A 20,113-nucleotide genomic window follows, 5' to 3' on the forward strand; every position below is an offset into this window, starting at 1 on the left:
GTTAATCGTTCTTCTCGTAGAACAACAGCAAAAATGGCGCTATTTAATGCAAGGGTATTTTCTCGTGTCTCTCGTTATCGTTGCGTACTGAGCATGGCCTCAAGGGCTTGCCTTTCTACTACGCAAAGCGAGGACCTCTTGATAAACAAGGAGAAGTATTCTTTTATAAAAGATCTTGGCCTCAAAGCTGACAATGATGGCGTCTTTAATGGAAGTTGGGGAGCAACTGGCGAGGTAGAATGACTTTTTACACAAATGAAACGAAAACCCGGCTTAAACTGCTAAGAAAACTTCTAACGCGTAAAGCAACAGACCTCGCTTTAGCAAAATTCTGGCATTTTATTTGCGTTTAACTACTTTATCAAGCTAATGTTCAGTTGGAAGTTTTTATAAATATAGGCAACTTTGAAGTCAATCGTATGCAAAAAAAATTCCACGTGGATTCATGATATGCTTGGTTACCCTGCTCGTAGAGGTATTTTTCTGCCCTCCGTTCTGGCTTTAGGGGACGAAAAACAACCTTTACTCGCAGGGTACAGTTTTTAACCTAACCATGCATTAAAAAGAGTTAATGAAGCAGAGATCTATACAAAAACCTGTTTCTGATTGGTTGATTACTACGTGCAATATAAGAAATATCAGCCAGGGAGGGGGGGGGGGGGGTATGCCACTATACTCACTATACAGGTACATGTCATCAAGCATATTATGGTTTCAGTGATTCTACTCAGGAACAACTTATATAAAATTGCATTCGCTCTCTGGAACAGGGTATATGAAATTACGCTCCCTCTATTATCTTACTCTATAATGATATTTTTTCTTTATTCTGGAACAGGGTTTGAATTTTAGCAATTTCTGAAACAGGGTTAGGGTTCAGAGGGCTCAGCAGCACATCCCTACCCTAAACAGGCAAGAGTACCCCCTGGCTGGGAATATCACCTATTAAATACCTGGGGGTTAGATTGAAGAAGTAAAAAAATATGGTACTTCAAAATTACTGTATGTTCCTGAATGTTATCTAATGATAGCTTAATTGTTTATTTTCTATCAGGTCATTGCCTCCTATTGCCCGTCAAATAATCAGCCTATCGCTCGAGTTCGACAGGTAAGGAACTTGGAGACAGACGTTTTGTCTTGGCGTGAACTATCATAATTTCTTGGCTCTGCAGATGACTCACACTTTTATCTTTATGGACTCCCTGTGTCTTTAGAGAAAGGGGAAGATAAACTGCAGCCCTAGTCTCTTTCCTCAGTTTTTACATAGGGACCCCAAGCTGGGATGATATGGGTTGCAAAAGGGAAAAGAGAGAGTGCATAAACACAGGAGACGAGGTGTGATTGATATGACAGGGCTTTCAGAATAAGCTGGTAGCTTCCAGTGATTGCTTCAAAGTTAACTTCTGGCCTTCTGTTCCTCGTATGGAATCACAGCCAGCTACTTCAGACTTATGACCACCTACTCCAAAACATTTCTGAAAGCCCTGCTTAGAGATCAATGTGTTTTTGGAGATGTATGGAAGGGGGGGGGGGGGGGGGGGGAGGGGGGAGACAAGTCTCAAAGTTGCAAATCCTGATGTTTTGCATTAAGCTTTGTCTATTGATTGCTGCATAATTTGACCAACAGGGATCTCTAGAGGATTACAACAACTGCGTAAAGACTGCTAAAGAAGCTTGGAAAGAATGGGCCTTGGTAAGCCATATTTAACGAAACGTCAAGAAAATTGGAGTAAAATTTTCGCCACAAATGTCATAATTAATACTTAAAAAACGAAATGTTTCAGAATTAACACTCTGCTACGCCTCGTGGATCCACACTACTTTGACAATGTGATGACGCAATCAGACACATAATAAACTGATGTCTATTTGTTTATTTCAGCCATGCCAAATGAGCCAATAAAGTTTTACATTCCACATGAACTGATTTTCTTTATTAATCCTGATCCTATGTTGTGTCCCACTTTGTTAAGGTTACTGCACCAAAACGAGGAGAAATTGTTAGACAAATTGGTCAGGCTCTCAGAGACAATATCAATCCTCTTGGCAAGCTGGTGAGTGGATGGAACTTGTATTGATCATTTTCTGGAAAAATGAATGACACTTGAATAATCTGAATAAATGGATGAAATTTGGGAAGAATGAAAAATGTATGATAAAACAAAAAATGAAGAGAACCGTAATGAATAAATAAATAAATAAATATCTTTGTTTATAGAAGATAACACTTGACAGTAATTCAGCTGATAAACTTGTGGTCCTCTGTTAACGTCTCTAGTTAATTAGGGACGAGACCACCATTAACGTGATCATCCGAGCCACATGACGGTTTTCCTCAATTATCTTAAGATCCTGAGTGTTGGTCCGGCCGAGGCTTGAACAACGACCTCCGGTAAAACAGACCGTTGCTCTTACTAACTGAGCTAGCTGGGTGGCGGTCAAATGTGAATTGTGAATTGGGTCCCACGAGCTTCCCCTGTAACTATACATTCTTTGTAAATTTTTCAGACTTTTGAAGTTTCGTAACTTGTTCTTTATATCCAATCATGTTCAAATTTGCCAGACATACTAATGTTGAGATGCTTTATCAAATGACAAAATCCTTTTGCTGACTAGATTAAAATTCAAAAGTCGCTCCAGTCTTTTGCTCGTTTCTAAGGTGGCCAATTGAGCGACTGAATGAAAAATAGAAATTGATATACAGACAGGGTAACATTGAAGTATTATTTCTTATTTTGTGACAACAAATTTTCAGCTTACCCTTGAAGTTGGTAAAATCTTACCAGAAGCTGTCGGAGAGATCCAAGAGTACGTTGATATCTGTGATTTTGCTGTAGGATTGTCGAGGATGGTTGGAGGGAAAGTCTTGCCATCAGAGCGTAAGTCGTATTCACCTTTTACTATGATATATGCTTTATAAACAGCTATTTCAAAAAATTTTGAATACTGAATACTAAATAATGTGTCCAAGTCCCAAGACCAAATAGCATTGTGGCCCTTTTTTTGCATTGTGGGTCTTGTTAATTTGAAATACAGCAATTTGCTCTCAATATGTAGCTAGTATATTTCGGACGGAATGCACAAAATAAAATATATAATTATTATTTATTTCACTTTAATCAATATTATGTAAGACCCAAAATGCAGTTCGATCTTGAAAATACACTATCAATAATAAATAGTGTATGCAGTATTCAACATTTTTTGAAATAGCTGTATATCTTTTGTCGGCCTGGTATATTCACACCCTCCATGGGTGGGTAACGGATTGTAATTTCTCTTGAAACAAACTTATTAGAACACATTTATTATTTAATCTTTAACCATGAATTTATTAAAACATCAAACTTGGGACCATTTCATAGAACTTGAGCAAAAAATAGTCCCTTTCCTCATTTCCCTCTTTTACTCCGACGAAGGACTAGCGTCCAAAACGTCAGTAAGTTTTTTCATCTTTTCACGGTGTATAATTTACCTTTTCATCATTACCTTTCCTAATTTGGTAAATGCCGCTATGTTTTAAGACTACAGACTCATTTGTACAGGTTTAGCTCCACTTTAAAGTAAATCATCTGCAAAAGTCAACCGTGATCTAAAAAATTTGCAAATTGAACAATACCAATGTTTTAAAATCCTGCAGACTCTTAATGGTATCTGTGAATGGTATCTTTTATCATAAACAGGGTCCACAAATTTGAGCTTTTTTATCATAAACAGGGTACCCCTTTCCAGCGGAACACCCCTACCCAAATTCTGGCGGAGTACCCCCCCCGGGTCCAGGAGACCTCACCCCTTCCCTCTGAATGTGGTTGTGACAATGACAAAAATTTGTTTTGAACTTATACTTAATTAAGTAACATTGTTTTTATTAATGATTGTTTAATAGGTCCTGGCCATGCATTATTGGAGCAATGGAACCCTCTTGGCTTGACTGGAATCATCACAGCCTTCAATTTCCCTGTCGCTGTATATGGTTGGAATAGTGCTATCAGTATGGTCTGCGGCAATGTTAATCTATGGTAGGTGGGGCTTGTTGTCTTATCCAAGCTTTAGTGCACTCTCTGAAGTTCAAATGGATTTATTGGATATTTTTTTGAACTTGGTTATTGGGAGGCAAAGGTGCCGTAGCTATGAGAGCGTTTGTCTCTCACCAATACAACCCAGGGTCAATCCTTGGACTAGTCATATGTCAGTAGAGTTGTTTGTTGGTTCTCTACTGTGCTTCCATGGTTTTTTCCCAGGTTCTCCAGTTTTCTTCCCAAAATCAACTTCTAAATTGGAAGGGCCTAGATATATATTTAATTGTGTAAATCTATACTAGTTGCCTTACAAAAGTGTTTATTTTTTTTGTATGGTTTGAAGTTTGAGTATGCTAGCAATAAGCATGGGAGTTTTAGGCAGCATGGTTTGGAAACTGGATCGGGTTAAGTAATGTGAAACCGACTGTTACAAAAAAAAAATCTAAACTTTTTTATTTGTTTGTGACTGACAGGAAAGGAGGTCCAACTACACCACTGATAAGTATTGCTGTCACCAAGTAAGAAAATAAATCTAACTTTTTATCAAGCATCTATCCGCATCCTTTGTCCTGAATTCTCTAGGTTCTCATGAAAAATACATACAAAATAAAAAATCTGTTCCCACAATAGACCCCTTACAGCTTCCTGCGCCATCTTCAAAGGTGAACCTGCCTGTGTGTGTAAGCGAGAGAACAGCAGTGACCTTGCAATGATAGAGACTTAGATAGTTGGAGGGGCAGATATGTCATTTAAAATAATGTCATTGGATATTCCAACCTGCTGTTGTTAAAAGTCAAAGGATGGTCATCCTTTTATATCCAGAATTTTTTTAAATTCTCCATTAATGTCTGGAGGAGAAAAAGAATATATATATATACATACATAGATATTTATATATTTACCAATTTATGATTACATAAATGGGAAATATGATTTATTTATATAATTTTTTGTTTTGTTTTTGAATAAAGAATCATTCAGTCTGTCTTGGAAGCAAATAAGATACCAGGAGAGGTTTGTTCCATGATTTGTGGAGGAGCTGATATTGGGTAAGGATACTCATTCATTCCCATCATACTTTGTGAGCTTACAGTATAACATGCTTGAGGAGAAAACAAAAGGAAGTACAAAAAATGTCTTTAGAGGAGCATGGGAAAGAGTACTCATATATTCCCATGGTGCTTTGAGAGCAAAGTAGGGTGAGGGAGAGGAATGAACTGTAGGATTTCCATTTTATCGATCATTGGCTCGAAGACTCTGGTCTCGGTAAATATTCTCCGATATTCACTGAGGCTGAGGCAAATTTAGTATAAATACACAGGTGATTCTTTCAAAAAAAGAAAAAAAGGAAGATCATTTTTTTTCTGGTAACAGCAACAAAGCGGCTGGTCGTCATTTTGGATTATCGCTGGAGGGGATTATTGTGTGATTTTCTTGACTAATGAGCGCGCAAGATTTTCAATAATCACCTGTGTACCTTTACTAATTTCTAATATTGTAATGGTTTTTCTTTGAATATTCATCACAGACAAGCAATGAGTGAAGATGAACGAGTTGACTTGGTCTCATTCACTGGAAGCATACCAGTAAGCAATCTTACTTAACGGCTTTGAACTGCCGGCTACTTTTTTTTAATAATAAGCATCAATAATCTATTGGATCACAGCCAGATACTTCACATAGTGTCCTTTTTAAATTTTACCTTATCTTGTATTCATACATTCTTATCATTTTTCGACTCCACCCAATCCTAACTAACACCCACCCCTCCCCCCTGGATCTGCTCTTAACCACAGAATTCTTGTCCAGATAGAAATATTGTTCAGTTGACCAATAGGTAATATCATATTATATAATATAGGTAATAGTATAATATTATATTGTTTTCATATAATATATTATTTCATTTATTTTTTTTTTTATATTGCAAGAATCAGCTCAATCTGATATATTTCACAGGTTGGACGGAAAGTTGGAACCACCGTTCAGCAACGATTTGGTGTGTAAATTATGCTTTCTAAATTAATACAGTGGTATCTCTATTCTGAGAATACTAATACAGGTCCCAAATATTTCTCGCTATATTAACTGTACACGTAAAACCAGCCTGTATTCAGACTATCTTCAAGATTCTGTTTTATTCCTTCTAAAATTAATCAGTGTACAAGCCAGGGATAAAGTGGAAATCCTGAGTATGAGAATGAACCTTAAGTGATACATATATGTTATTTAAACTGTGCCCAAGGTCTTGAATATATGGACCGAGGCTGTTAGGGCGAGGTCCGTTTTCAAGACCAAGGGCACAGTTTTTCCCTATCCGGACCAACTATAGGACGGTAAATAACTTATTTATTTTTTTCTCTTATTTTTTTTACTTGTTTTTGTAATCGTTTTATTTTTTTGATGTTTAGCGGTAAAGGATATTGGACAGCAAGCGCGGGCAGATACTTACAAAATACCACCAGCTCAAATAGCCAATCAGAACACACGATTTTTTAGGATAACAGACTGGGAAAAAATAAATATAATTAATATGACTTTTTTTTCTAATTTGACTTGATTTGTTTTTTAGGGAAAAAAATCTTGGAACTTGGTGGAAACAATGCAATCATAGGTCAGTCTTCTTACTTAACGAAAGTTAACTTTTATCACTGAAAGCCAAACTTCAATCATATTTTTATTATCAAACTGAATATTATATTTACCCAAACTAACTTTTTTGGTGCTGTGTGTTGTAGTTATGGATGACGCAGATTTAAACCTTGTTGTACCATCTGTCCTGTTTGCTTGTGTTGGTACAGCAGGTCAAAGGTGTACCACTACAAGAAGACTGGTAAGGAGTCCCGATCACCCATTAAGTGTGTCAGTCCCCTTCTGTGGGGGAGGTGTGGATATTTAGCTACACATTATACCCTCCTCAGACCCTCCATACCCCTTGTAATGTCAATCCCCTTACCCTCTGTGTAGGAGTTATGGATGTTTTCTGGAATTACCAATCAATCTTTATTTCGTACCAAATTTGCAAAATTGCATATGATTTGTAAATTACATATAAGAAGTCACCCGTGAGTCGCCAGCAGTCGTGGTTCGGTCGCTAAAATGCCTAACAAATGTCTTATAAAGCTTTACTACTGTTTAATAAGTTGTATTTGTGTTATTGGTTTGACCATTCACTTGAGTAGTGAACAGACTTCAACTCCAGGCATCTGAACCATGTATTACGGGTGACTGAACCATGAGTTCGGGTGTCTTGAGTCTAGGCAACCGATCTCACATGATCTCACAGGTGACTTCATTGGATACCACCTTCCTCAGTCCCTCCCCACCCCTTGGAAATTCTAATCCCCTCCATGGGGAGGTACGGATATTAGTGTACTCTTAATCATTGACTCTTGATTGACTTTATATTTTGGTTTGTTTAGATTCTCCATGAAAAGATTTATGATACAGTCGTTGAGAAGCTAAAGAAGGCGTATGGTCAAGTCAAATATGGTGATCCTTTGGAAGGTATTAAAAAACCGCTCATTTACTACAAATACCAGAATCCCTTGCACACTTTCTTTCGCTCAGTTAAATTATATCTTATATTTCTGAAGCATTATTGTAGTAATCACTTATATCATATTAACAAAATGATGCCACAATGCAAATTCCAAGGGGAATTAACGTGTTATTTACTATTTGATGATTATTAGATATCTATTAATTAATTTTTTCTTTTATTCTGTCTCCAGAGGGTGTTATTTATGGCCCACTTCACTCTCAAGCGGCAGTCGATATTTACAACAAGGCAATAGAAGGGGCTAAATCCCAGGTAATAAGGGGCCACTATAGAAAGAGCTATTGAAATTCATGGGTTTTTTGAACGATCTAAAATCAATAAGGTTTAGAGATGTCTTTCATTCCTTCCCATTGTTGCATTCCTTTCCTTTTCTGCCAAGGCTATTTAAATTTCACTTCAGGCTGATCATGACAACCAAGACATAGTTAGTGAGCAACTCTACAGTGAGTTAGCAAATACAACTTGGTGCAAGTCCATAAACTAATAGTGCTTGTTGTTTTGTAGGGTGGAACCATAGAGTGCGGAGGAAAGGTATTCGTCAAAATATTTATATTTTAGAAGTTTTAGAAAGTTTTAGAAATTTTAGATAGTAATTGAGCAAAAACAATACAAATTGACCACTTCTGCGCTAGCTATCACATGGTAAAAATTTTATTGAATTGTGTTACGATCACCAGAAAGTTTGGATATTGTTCTTGGGTTTTGGTACGAGCCTGTTATTTTCAAATGATCAATAAATGATTCTAAAAATAGCATCTAAGATTCTAAAAATAGCATCAAAGAGTGCTCTTGATGGGGCGCAGGGATTCCTTCCCTTAGTTTATATTCTCTTGGTACGTGTATTGCTCATTATAGAATGGATCACATCTTATCAATATTTCAGGTCATCGATGCACCTGGTTTTTATGTCGAACCAACAATAGTATCTGGACTTCAAATCGATTCTGAAGCTGTCCAAACAGAGGCTTTTTGCCCGATAGTTTATGTCTTAAAATGCAAGGTATGTGAGAATAACGTACTGGGAATACATAGGAAGGAAATTGTTGATAATAAAACAAAGGGTACATCTCTGTTCACATTTTGAGATTCATGCCTCACGTGGTTGACTTAGTGGTCTAATAGCTGGCCTCAACCAGCCAATTTGTGAAAGGAAGGAAGGAAGGAAGGAAGGAAAGGAGGAAAGAAGAAAGAAAGTGAAGAAAAGAGTGAATGAAGGAAAGGAAGAAAGGAAGGAAGGAAGGAAAGCAAGGAGAAAGGAAGAAAGAAAGAAAGCAAAGAAAAGAATGAATGAATGAAAGGAAGAAAGAAAGAAAGCAAAGAAAAGAAAAGAATGAATGATTGGAAGGAAAAAAGAAAGGAACGAACGAACGAAGAAAGAAAGAAAAGAAAGAATGAAAGGAAGGAAGGAAGGAGGAAAGATAGGGAGAGAGAATAAAAGGGAAAAATAAGGAAAATAGACCATGCAGAGTAAAGAAATGTGACAAGTTTTATTATATTCTATCCAGAAATGAAAGAATTTTTACAAAATGTTTAGAACTGTCACTAGAGGGAATTCAGAAAAAGTCTTAGTCCAAAAATAAGTTATCCCATTACATATTTTGTTCCCATTGTCATAGTGATGTGTATTTGTTTGATGTTGTTGAAAACAGAGCTTTGAGGATGCAGTAGCAATGAATAATGGTGTCAAACAGGGTCTCTCAAGCAGCATATTCACCACAAATTTTGCAAAGGTCTTTGAATGGATGAGGTAATTATTGTTTGCTTCAAAGACCAAATCAAAATTCTCCCTTTCCTCTTCTCCCCTCCCCTCCCCTCCTCTCCCCATTCCCCCTCCCCTCTCTCCCCAACCCCCCAAGAGCCGTTATGCAGGCTAGAAATATGGTGACCAATTTGAATAACTATTCTTCTACACTGACTAATGACTGACTAGTCTCTCATATATGTGAGAATGCTATGTTTACATGTAAACATGAGGCTAGTCAGTCGCTAGTCAGTGCAAAACAATAGTTATTCAAATTGGTCACCATATTTTGATTCAATGCATGTATCCACAAGGTAACAGTTACATTCATGACAATTGCCCAGGCAGTTTTTCTCAGGCCATACCAAGATTATAGATGGTTGGCCTGGACTAAAACCAGATCAGAATGTAATTTGTTCTTTAGTAATGACTTTAAGCCGATCATAGTGATGATGCTGTTGATGATAGTGATGATGTTGATGATGATAGTGATGATGTTGATGATAGTGATGATGATGATGGTTATAGTGATGATGATGGTGGTTGTGACTGTTGCCATAAACAGTCGTGGAATGTTTAAATAATTATTAAGTATATAATAAGTACATCATTATTTTGATCTCAAATTTCAATTGTCGGTCAACGGACCACGAGGAGCGATTTGTAAGAGCAAGTATATGGCTAGACAAGTTTTACGATCAAATTAAGAACTATTAAAGATTGTCAGAGATCCGTATAAAACCCTAGCCATGGTTACGCCGGTAGCTACAGTAAAACTTGTCTTAAAACTTGTGGTTTAAAAGACTGTGAACTAGATTTCGCACGCTAAGCTAAGTAAACGAGGCTAGTATGGAATCGTCGGATCCTATAAGCCCGATGAGACGAAGTTTAAGCGATGCAAGGCTCGACGGAGCTGAAAGCGAACTTGTACCCGACTTTCTGAGTGAAAGAGAAACGACTGCAGTCGTAAATTTCAAGCGTACACGAACGTTGACCGCGAAAGGTCAACAATATGTAACATCATTAAAGGAAACAAACTTAGACAAAGCTCTCAAGGAGCTAAAGAATATCATGAATAACATTGAGCTGACGTGGCTCGATCACGGCTCAGATATTTTGCGAAAGAACAGACATAACCTTGAAAAATACCGCAATAATCTACAAATATTGCAAGAAGATCTCAGAAGGATAGCATCAATCGAATCCCATCACGAATTGATTAACTCTTGCAACGAACAAAACAAAGAAGCGCTCGAATTACGTAAACGATTAGGAGAAAGAATCTTCGAACTAGAAAGAGAAGAAACCCGCTCGCGCAGAAGTGTAGCAACGTCTCAAGCTACGAATAAAAGTATCCAAAGGATGAAAATTCTTCTCGCCCAAAAGGAAGTTGACCTAAAATACGCCCGTTTGCAAGCAGAATTCGAACTAGAGCTACAACGAAAGAGATTTGAATTTGAAGAGTTGCAAAGAATGAAGAGTTACGAAATGGCGAAGGCCGAGAAAGACCTGATGGAGGAATTCGATGATAGATCATGCTTATCCGAAGCAAATCTCGGTCGACTCGAAACGCAGAGTAAAGATGATAACGTCCGGCGTTACATAACATCGATGCACGGTTTTAAGCAAACACATCTCAGAGGTCAAAACGACGCAAACATGAAAACCGGAAATCAGATAGGCGACGTGATTGACGGCTCCAATAAACCAAACGATAACGAACACAACGCAGACATCAAGACCGGAAACGACGCGATTGACGATTTTAATACGCCAAGTGATAACGATAACGAACTGAACGGAAATCAGAAAGAAAACGATGAACATGAGACCTCGAATCAAAATGTCAACAACCCAATTGACAATGGAAATATACCCATCGAAAGGCCAAATAAGGAGATCGCGTCTACTGGAAGTCATTATTTTGGTGGAAATCGCGAAACTTACAACAAAGGTGGAAGCAAGCAGCACGAAAGGGACCTTGTACCAGGCACAGGAATCTCGAAGGATATCATACCGAACACAGGAAACCCAGCCACTCCAGGTAATCGAAATACTCGCCATCCAATGCGTTATACAGATAACGACAACGTAAGTCCTCAAGAACGCCGAACTCTGATTCCACCAGCAATATTCCGCCAACCTCCTATCCACACTTCAACTCCTCAGATAGTACCGAAGGGCGAAAATCAACAATCTCATGCCAGTACTGCCTGCGATGGAGCTAAAGAAACCGTTAACGCTTTCTCAACGCCTCCCCACGTGCCAGGTTATTCCCGCGCTCATCAGTATTCCATACCAGTTCATCAGCCATCGGTTCAAGAATTCGGCTCGGCGATTGCAGAGAGTATGGAAGCAGCTCGTCTGCCAACGCCCAAGCTTAATGTCTTTAGCGGTAACCCGTTAGAATGGCCTACCTGGAAAGCTGCCTTTGAAGCTGTAATTGAAAAAAGAGTAACAAACGTCAGTGAGAAGATCCTTTACCTACAACAGTATCTCGCCGGAGAACCAAGGAAAATCGTGGAAGGATACCAATTTGTTCAGACAGCTGAAGCATACCAGGAGGCCAAGAAAACGTTAGAGAGACGTTTTGGACATCCGTCTGTCGTTGCTGAAGCCTTTAGAAACAAGCTGACAAACTGGCCTCGAATCGCCCCCAAGGAAGGAAGAGATTTGCGTGAATTTGCAGACTTCTTGAAGACATGCGAGCTTGCAATGCAGTCAGTAGAAGATTTAGAAACGCTGAACAAACAACATGAGAACAAACAATTACTTAAAATCCTGCCAAGCTGGATGCACCCAAAATGGGGTACAAAGGTGAGGGAATTTCAACTCGCACACGGTGACTCGAAATTTCCTCCCTTCAAATCATTTGTTGAATTTGTGGCCAGTACAGCAGAAGTCCAATGCCTACCTGTGTTGACTGGACTTAGCGACACAAGCAAACCGTCAAGGGTAAAGCCCAGAACTAACATCCTCAACAGCGCTTCTACCCTATCTACCGAAACTAAAGGCACCTTAAGCAATGATCACAAGACCCCACTATGTCTGTGGTGTAAGAAGGGTAATCATCACCTAAATGCTTGTTTCGAGTTTGCAAAGAAACACATTAAAGAGCGAACAAAATTTGTGATCAGAAAGGGACTTTGTCTCCGTTGTCTACAGCACGGTCACATGTCCAAGGAAAACAAATGCAAGGAGATCACTACTTGTTCCCGATGTAAACAGCAACATCCCACTTGTCTGCATGTCGATGACGAAGGTCGAAGGGAGCAACAGCATAAGGTCGAGACTGCAAAAGCAGATACAGCAGCAACAAGGTGTACAAGCGTTTGCAAGGTTGAAGGTCAGCAGTATGGACAAGATCAGAGTCTCATTGTTCCAGTGTGGATATCCTGCACAGAAAAACCTCAGCTTGAAAGGTTAACATACGCGTTGATTGATTGTCAGTCGAATGCAACTTTCATCACCGAAAGCCTTAGATCAGCACTGAACATCGACGGAGCAAATAGTCATCTTCTTCTCTCAACAATGCACGAAGAAAATGAGTTAATACAGTGTAAGAAGATTCAAGGAATCAAGGTGCAAGATTACAAGCGTCAAGTCTCCATCACACTGCCAAGGATCTTCACGAGACCAGTCATTCCTTGCAAGCCATCCCAGATTCCAAAGCCTGAAATCGCGAGACAGTGGAAACATCTCAATCGAATCGCAGATGAACTGATGCCCTACAGAGATGATATCGAAGTCGGCTTGCTGATAGGCACGAACTGCCCTAAAGCCATCAAGCCTCGAGAAGTCATAGCAGGTTCTGATAACGACCCGTATGGAATAAGAACCGACCTTGGTTGGGGCATCGTTGGACGTGTGTGTAAGAGCCCCATCAATGAAGAGTCACCAGAAGAATCTGATACCAACAATTGGGTCAATGCGACAACAGCTGATCACATTTCCATGGTGCGCGAAGAGCAAAATGATGCCAATAAAGCCACCTTCACGACCGAAACTCACGCAAGAGAGGTCATAAGCCCTGCCCAGGTGAGGGAGATGTTCGAGAGAGACTTCCACGAGAAGCCAGATCCCAAACAACAGCCCATGTCAGCAGACGACCGAGCATTTCTGACGGAAATGAAAAATCAGATTCGCCAAAGGAAAGACGGGCACTACGAAATGCCTCTCCCTCTAAGGAACAAGGATGTTTGTCTCCCAAACAACAGGTCTCAAGCCCTGAGACGCCTCGCACAGCTCAAAGCGCGTCTGAAAGGGAATGAGAGATTAAGAAGAGACTATCTCGAGTTCATGCGAAAGACGATTGATGAATGTGCAGAGAGAGTTCCGGCCGAAGGCGGCAGACCCACAGGAGGACGTATTAACTATGTTCCCCACCACGGCGTCTACCACGCAAAGAAACCAGATAAGATTCGGGTTGTCTTCGATTGCAGCGCCGTCTACAGAGGCACATCATTGAACAAGAACCTTCTGCAAGGACCCGATCTGACAAACAGCTTATTGGGTGTTCTTTGTAGATTCCGTCAGGAACAAATTGCCTTTTCATGCGATGTGGAAGGTATGTTCCACCAGTTCTATGTCGATGAAGCAGACCGAGACCTTCTTCGGTTTTTCTGGTGGGAAGATGGGAACCTGGACAGCCAACCGATTGAATACCGCATGAATGTCCATCTATTTGGTGCAGCATCATCTCCCGGATGTGCAAATTTCGGTTTCAAGCAAGCTGCGAACGATGGAGAAATTGAATTTGGCCAAGAAGCTGCCAACTTCATTCGTCGAGACTTCTACGTCGACGACGGCCTCGAGTCTGTAGAGACCCCGGAGAAAGCGGTAGAAATTATAAGGAACAGTCAAGCCATATGCGCGAAGGCGGGTCTAAGACTTCACAAGATAAACAGTAACAGCAAGAAAGTTATTCAATCCATCCCAGTTGAGGACAGAGCTAAAAATCTTCAAGACATAGATTTCAACCAAGATCCTCTACCAATCGAACGAACTCTCGGTGTCATGTGGTGTATCGAGACAGATTGCTTCCAGTTTAGGATAATCCTCCAAGATCGTCCTCTAACTAGAAGAGGTATTCTGTCTACTGTTTGCTCAGTATTCGACCCTCTTGGATTCCTGGCTCCCGTGGTCTTGGTCGGAAAACAGATCCTTCAAGAGCTGTGTCGGGAAGCAGTCGACTGGGACGATCCCATAAGCGACAATCTTCGTCCGAGGTGGGAAAGATGGCGCGACGAGCTGAGTACCTTAGAAAATATCAAGATACCACGATGCTACAAGCCAAAGGACTTTGGCGAGGTAAAGCACGTTGAGATACACAATTTCTCAGATGCTAGTCAGAGTGGCTACGGGCAGTGCAGCTATCTTCGTTTGATAAATGATGAAGGCCAAGCCCACTGTGCTCTGCTGATGGGAAAGGCACGCGTGACGCCACTCAAACCAGTCACTATTCCACGCCTCGAGCTTACTGCAGCAGTGGTATCAGTCAAGGTTGGTCAGTGGTTGTGTCAAGAGCTAGAGTATCAGGACATTCAAGAAGTGTTTTGGACTGACAGCCAGGTGGTCCTAGGCTACATCAACAACAGCGCAAAGAGATTCCACATATATGTCGCCAATCGCGTTCAGCAGATCCATGAGCATACAGAACCCAAGCAATGGCAGTACGTGCGCACAAACTCCAACCCAGCTGATGCAGCATCACGAGGTTTGATGGCCAAGGAACTCTTAGAGCATGAGACGTGGTTCGGAGGCCCAGAATTCCTCCGCAAGTTTGGTCAACATGACGTCCACCAACGTGAAATCAATGAGCTCAGTCCTGATGATCCAGAACTCAAGAAGACAGTCACACTGACCACGCATACAGACGAATTCAAGTCAGGTCATCTTGAGACGAGCAGGTTGAACCGTTTCTCAAACTGGTTTACAGCAAAAAGGGCCGTAGCAAGGTGCATACGATACAAGAACCTGTTGAAGAAGAAGGCCAAGCTCAAACTGTCATCAGATGCCGACAGTCCAGATAATTGCTTCTACAGCGACCGCGCCATCAGCGTAGAGGAACTGCGTCAAGCAGAAAACGTCATCATCCGCAGTATTCAACAAGAACACTTCCAACAAGAAATCAAGACCTTGAATTCGCTAGATGTTAAGGGCGAATTTGTCAACAGAGAGTCAACAAGACTTCGTAACATAAGTCTAAAGAAATGCAGTAGCCTTTATCGTCTAGATCCCTTCATCGACGACAAAGGTGTCCTGCGTGTCGGAGGTCGCCTTCGAAGGGCTAGCACGTCGGAAGAACTGAAGCATCCAGTTATATTGCCCGGAAAGGCCCACATATCCAAGTTGGTTATAAATCATTGTCATCTAGCAACCAAGCATCAAGGCCGAGGAATGACTTACAACGAAGTACGTCAGCGCGGATATTGGATAACCGGAGGATTATCGGCAACAGCGTCGGCTATCGAACGGTGCATAACATGTAAAAGGCTAAGAGCTCCTTTGCAGCAACAAAAGATGGCGGACCTCCCAAATGACCGGCTGGAACCAGCACCTCCCTTCACCTATTGTGCTGTGGATTATTTCGGCCCATTTAGTATAAAGGAGGGAAGAAAGGAGGTGAAACGCTATGGCGTTTTGTTTACTTGCATGCCCTCCCGTGCCATACATCTAGAGACCGCAGCGTCGCTGTCCACCGACTCATTCATAAACGCACTCAGGCGCTTCCTAGCAGAGCGTGGCCCAGTACGTCAATTAAGATCTGACTGTGGTACCAATTTTATCGGAGCCAGTAACGAATTACGGGAAGCCCTAGATGAAGAGAAAGTACGCGATGAGTTACTCAAGGAAAATTGTGAATGGATCACCTTCAAGATGAATCCGCCTTCAGCAAGCCACGCTGGAGGAGTGTGGGAGCGGCAAATCCGGAGTGTGAGAAACGTCCTACGACCGCTTATGCAAGAGGCTGGACATCAGCTCGACGACGAAAGCTTCCGCACTCTGATGAAGGAAGTTCAAGCCATCGTCAACTCAAGGCCTTTGACGACAGTAAGCTCAGAAGACCTGGAGCCTTTGACACCAAATCACCTACTGACAATGAAGTCAAAGGTACTGATGCCCCCTCCAGGTGTCTTTTTAAGGGCTGACTTGTACTGTCGCAAGCGATGGAGGAGAGTGCAGCATCTAGCCAATGAATTTTGGAAGAAGTGGAGAGGAGAGTACATGCAAACACTGCAAGTACGAAAGAAATGGGACCGACCTAGCCGAAATGTCAAGGTAAATGACATTGTTATTATTAAAGACGACAATCTACCAAGAAGCGATTGGAAGCTTGCTCGTGTCTACGAAGTTCTTCCAAGTGATGATGGTTTAGTGCGCAAGGCACTCCTCGCCCTAGCTACCTCCCAATTGGACAACAAGGGAAGACAACTGACAGAGACGAAGTACCTTCAACGTCCTGTACAGAAGCTTGTAGTGCTCCAGAAGGCACAGGAAGACTAACATCCACCATCGAAGGGCATCGAAGCATCCAAGTAAAACACACACTACGTGTATATGAACATTAAGTCACAGTGACATTTATATTTGTTTATGTTCCAAATATTAAAAAACAACAAAACAATGATTCTCTTTGATTGAACAGTGGTTCTCCACCGACTGTTGGGAAGCCCTGTGACTGTTGCCATAAACAGTCGTGGAATGTTTAAATAATTATTAAGTATATAATAAGTACATCATTATTTTGATCTCAAATTTCAATTGTCGGTCAACGGACCACGAGGAGCGATTTGTAAGAGCAAGTATATGGCTAGACAAGTTTTACGATCAAATTAAGAACTATTAAAGATTGTCAGAGATCCGTATAAAACCCTAGCCATGGTTACGCCGGTAGCTACAGTGGTGATAATGATGATAATGGTGATGCTGTTGATGATCGGTGATAATGATGTAAATGATGTGATGGTGATGATAAGAACATTAATTTTATGATGATGATGATAATGGTGGTGGTAGTAGTGATAATATATAATCTAATGCATTTTTTCGTTATAGTGCAAAGGGTTCAGACTGTGGTCTAGTGAATGTCAACATCCCAACTAACGGCGCAGAGATCGGAGGAGCTTTTGGTATGTGCTTGTTATCTATAAAAGGAAGGGAAAAGGGTCCCAAGGCAGGGGAAAGAGGGACATAGCAAACAGAATGTTTGTAGGACTGGGATGGAGAGGGGAATCCAGAAGGGGAGGGGAGGGGAGGAGAGGAGAGGGAAATATTTTGTGTGTAAGTAGAAGAATAAGACTAAAAAATCCTGGTATCTGTCTATAGGTGGTGAAAAACAAACTGGTGGCGGACGAGAGTCTGGTAGTGATGCCTGGAAATCTTACATGAGGAGATCAACATGGTATGTATATGGTATTGAAGAGTAATAATAAATGAATGGATAATTGGATAGATTGGGTGGATGGATGAATGGGATGGTTGAATGGGATGTTTGCATGTTTAATGGATGGGATAAATGGATGACTGATGATGGTTGAATGGGATGTTTGGATGATTGATAGATGGGATGGTTGAATGGAATGCGTGAATGATTGATGATGGATGATATGGTTGAATGGGATAAACGGATGATTAGTGGATGGATGGGATGGTTTGATGGAATGAATGTATGATTGATGATGGATAGGATGGTTGAGTGGGATAAATGAATGATTAGTGGATGGATGGGATGGTTTGATGGAATGAATGCATGACTGATTGATGGATAGGATGGTTGAATGGAATGCATGAATGATTGATGATGGATGGGATGGTTGAATGGGATAAACGGATGATTAGTGGATGGAATATATGGATGGGATGAATAGATGGAATGGGATGGATGGGTCTTATGGATTGGATGAATGGGATGAATGAGTGAATGAATGAATGTTTGGGCACTTAGATAATAGAATACCTGAATGAATTTCTCATTTTATTACAGCACCATTAACTACAGCAAAGATCTACCTCTTGCTCAAGGAATTAAATTTGGTTAAGCACACCTCCACTTGCTACTTACAAAGTAAGCAACATATTTTACAAAAAGAGTAGAAAACCAGGCCACGGCTATATTGTGCACAAAAATGTTTGAAAAATAGCTGGACTTTCGTCACCTAGTGATAGAATTGTTTTAATTTAAACAGTTTTCATACGAGTTGCAATTGAAAATAATGCACTTTGAAATGCACTGTGGTTGGTTGGTATAGTATTTGCTAGGTGTTGGAAACCATTTGAGAGTTGAGAACTGTGGTATCTGTTTCGCAGGCTATGTCTGACGCTAATGGAAATCTAACGTATTGAATACACTGCGTACTAAATATATTCCTTAACACTAATAAAAAGCACTGTTTTTCAAAGATCATCTGTCATTTCTTGGACACTAGGAGTGCCAGCTCTCTTTAGAAGCTTGATCAAACCTTTTAGATAAATTAAGTGCACTAATAGTCCAAATGTTTACCCCCATAGAATTAGTTATGCGTCCTGAGGAATGGGCTATAATATGTACTGTGGTGTGCCACAGGTTAAGTTATGGGCCCTTAAGGAACCAATCTGTTGTTTGTACTGTGGTGTGCCACTGGTTAAGTTATGGGCCCTTGTGGAACCAAGCTGTTGTTTGTACTGTGGTGTGCCACCGGTTAAGTTATGGGCCCCAGAGGAACCACGCTGTTGTTCGCACTGTGGTGTGCCACCAATTAATTATAGGCCCTTGGAGAACATGCTGTCTTCAGTCATATGGCACTCCACAGGTTTAGTTTTGATTCCAGGAGCCAGCCAAGAAAACTTACATTTTTAACCACTCATTTTTACTGTGAAATTTTTATAAGTTTTACGTGCATTTTTTTTTTTTTTTGTGAGATTATTTCTTTATCTTCTGTTGAAAATCTGTAAGCTTTCAGAAGAGCCATCAGTTTTTCAACGCTGAAAGAAATAAGAGCAAATGAATATAAGTCAGTACACTTTCACTGCCTCTTATGTCCCTAAAATTTACTTTATTCCTTTGAAATATGTTTTTCCCTCGGGAATACAACCAACACCTATGCCAAAATTTTTCATTTTCCTTGGAGGCTTGAGTTACTGGGATTCAACTGTAGTACAAAATAGCACCAATGAAACGATTGCAAACAAAAGAAATAGACGTGTTGAGTGCTATTTAGTTTTTATGCTATTTCACGGATATATAGTTTGCACTCAATAATAGCCTAGTCTATTTTGTGTCTTTGACTTACATGGACTGTAGATTGCCTGTAGCGTCTCTCTGGTAACGGAGGAGCGTTGTCCCCATTACGATGGCGTTTTTCACCCTAAATGTGCGATTAAAATAATGAGAATGAGAATAGGAATGAGAATAGGAATGAGAATAGGAATGAGAATATTAAAAAATCAAATTAGGCACTTACCATTACTTTAAGTAGATCCTCATAATCTGCTTCATCTTCGTCTTCCTGCAACCAAAATGTCACGACAATGATGAGGATAGTGATGATGGTTGGGATGAGGATGTGATGAAAATAAAGTAACAAATAGACCTCTTTACCTAATTATAATCTTTTCTCATTTCATACCATGTCATTCCCTTGAGTAACATTTTTTTGTTTAACGGTTGCTCATGAGAAGACACATGAATATGGATATAACTCAAACAAAGAATCTTATTCTTAAGAGAATGACACATGGTCTGGAATGGGAGAACATTACCCCCAAAGTAAAGAGGTTCTCTTGCACAAGAGAGTTAAAAGCTCAACACCT

The 20,113-nt window shown here is 40.3% G+C and overlaps 2 protein-coding genes across 2 annotated transcripts in view; one reads left to right on the top strand and one right to left on the bottom strand.

Moving 5' to 3' along the window:
• On the top strand, positions 1 to 18,723 carry LOC116299278 (alpha-aminoadipic semialdehyde dehydrogenase). The gene is made up of 20 exons (XM_089037986.1): positions 1 to 234; positions 1,055 to 1,108; positions 1,628 to 1,693; positions 1,974 to 2,054; positions 2,756 to 2,879; positions 3,887 to 4,019; positions 4,493 to 4,537; positions 4,991 to 5,068; positions 5,548 to 5,605; positions 5,979 to 6,018; positions 6,592 to 6,633; positions 6,758 to 6,852; positions 7,442 to 7,526; positions 7,754 to 7,833; positions 8,086 to 8,112; positions 8,465 to 8,581; positions 9,231 to 9,328; positions 17,381 to 17,454; positions 17,651 to 17,726; positions 18,309 to 18,723. Exons 1-20 carry the CDS (start codon positions 34 to 36, stop codon positions 18,361 to 18,363), a joined length of 1,629 nt encoding a protein of 542 aa, XP_088894112.1. The 5' UTR covers positions 1 to 33; the 3' UTR covers positions 18,364 to 18,723.
• LOC116290229 (myosin-IIIb) overlaps positions 18,287 to 20,113 on the bottom strand; it is a 27,688-nt gene continuing 25,861 nt past the window's right edge. The window contains exons 30-32 of the mRNA XM_089037985.1: positions 19,765 to 19,809; positions 19,594 to 19,668; positions 18,287 to 19,285 (exon numbers count right to left, since the gene is read on the bottom strand). Of these exons, the coding sequence (XP_088894111.1) occupies positions 19,280 to 19,285; positions 19,594 to 19,668; positions 19,765 to 19,809 (126 nt within the window). The 3' untranslated portion in view covers positions 18,287 to 19,279. The remainder of the gene's footprint in view (positions 19,286 to 19,593; positions 19,669 to 19,764; positions 19,810 to 20,113) is intronic.

Source organism: Actinia tenebrosa, unplaced genomic scaffold (assembly GCF_029948245.1).
Source record: "Actinia tenebrosa isolate PJP-AT-01 unplaced genomic scaffold, QUT_ActTen_1.0 PGA_scaffold5__44_contigs__length_20552954, whole genome shotgun sequence".
Taxonomy (NCBI): Eukaryota; Metazoa; Cnidaria; class Anthozoa; order Actiniaria; family Actiniidae; genus Actinia; species Actinia tenebrosa.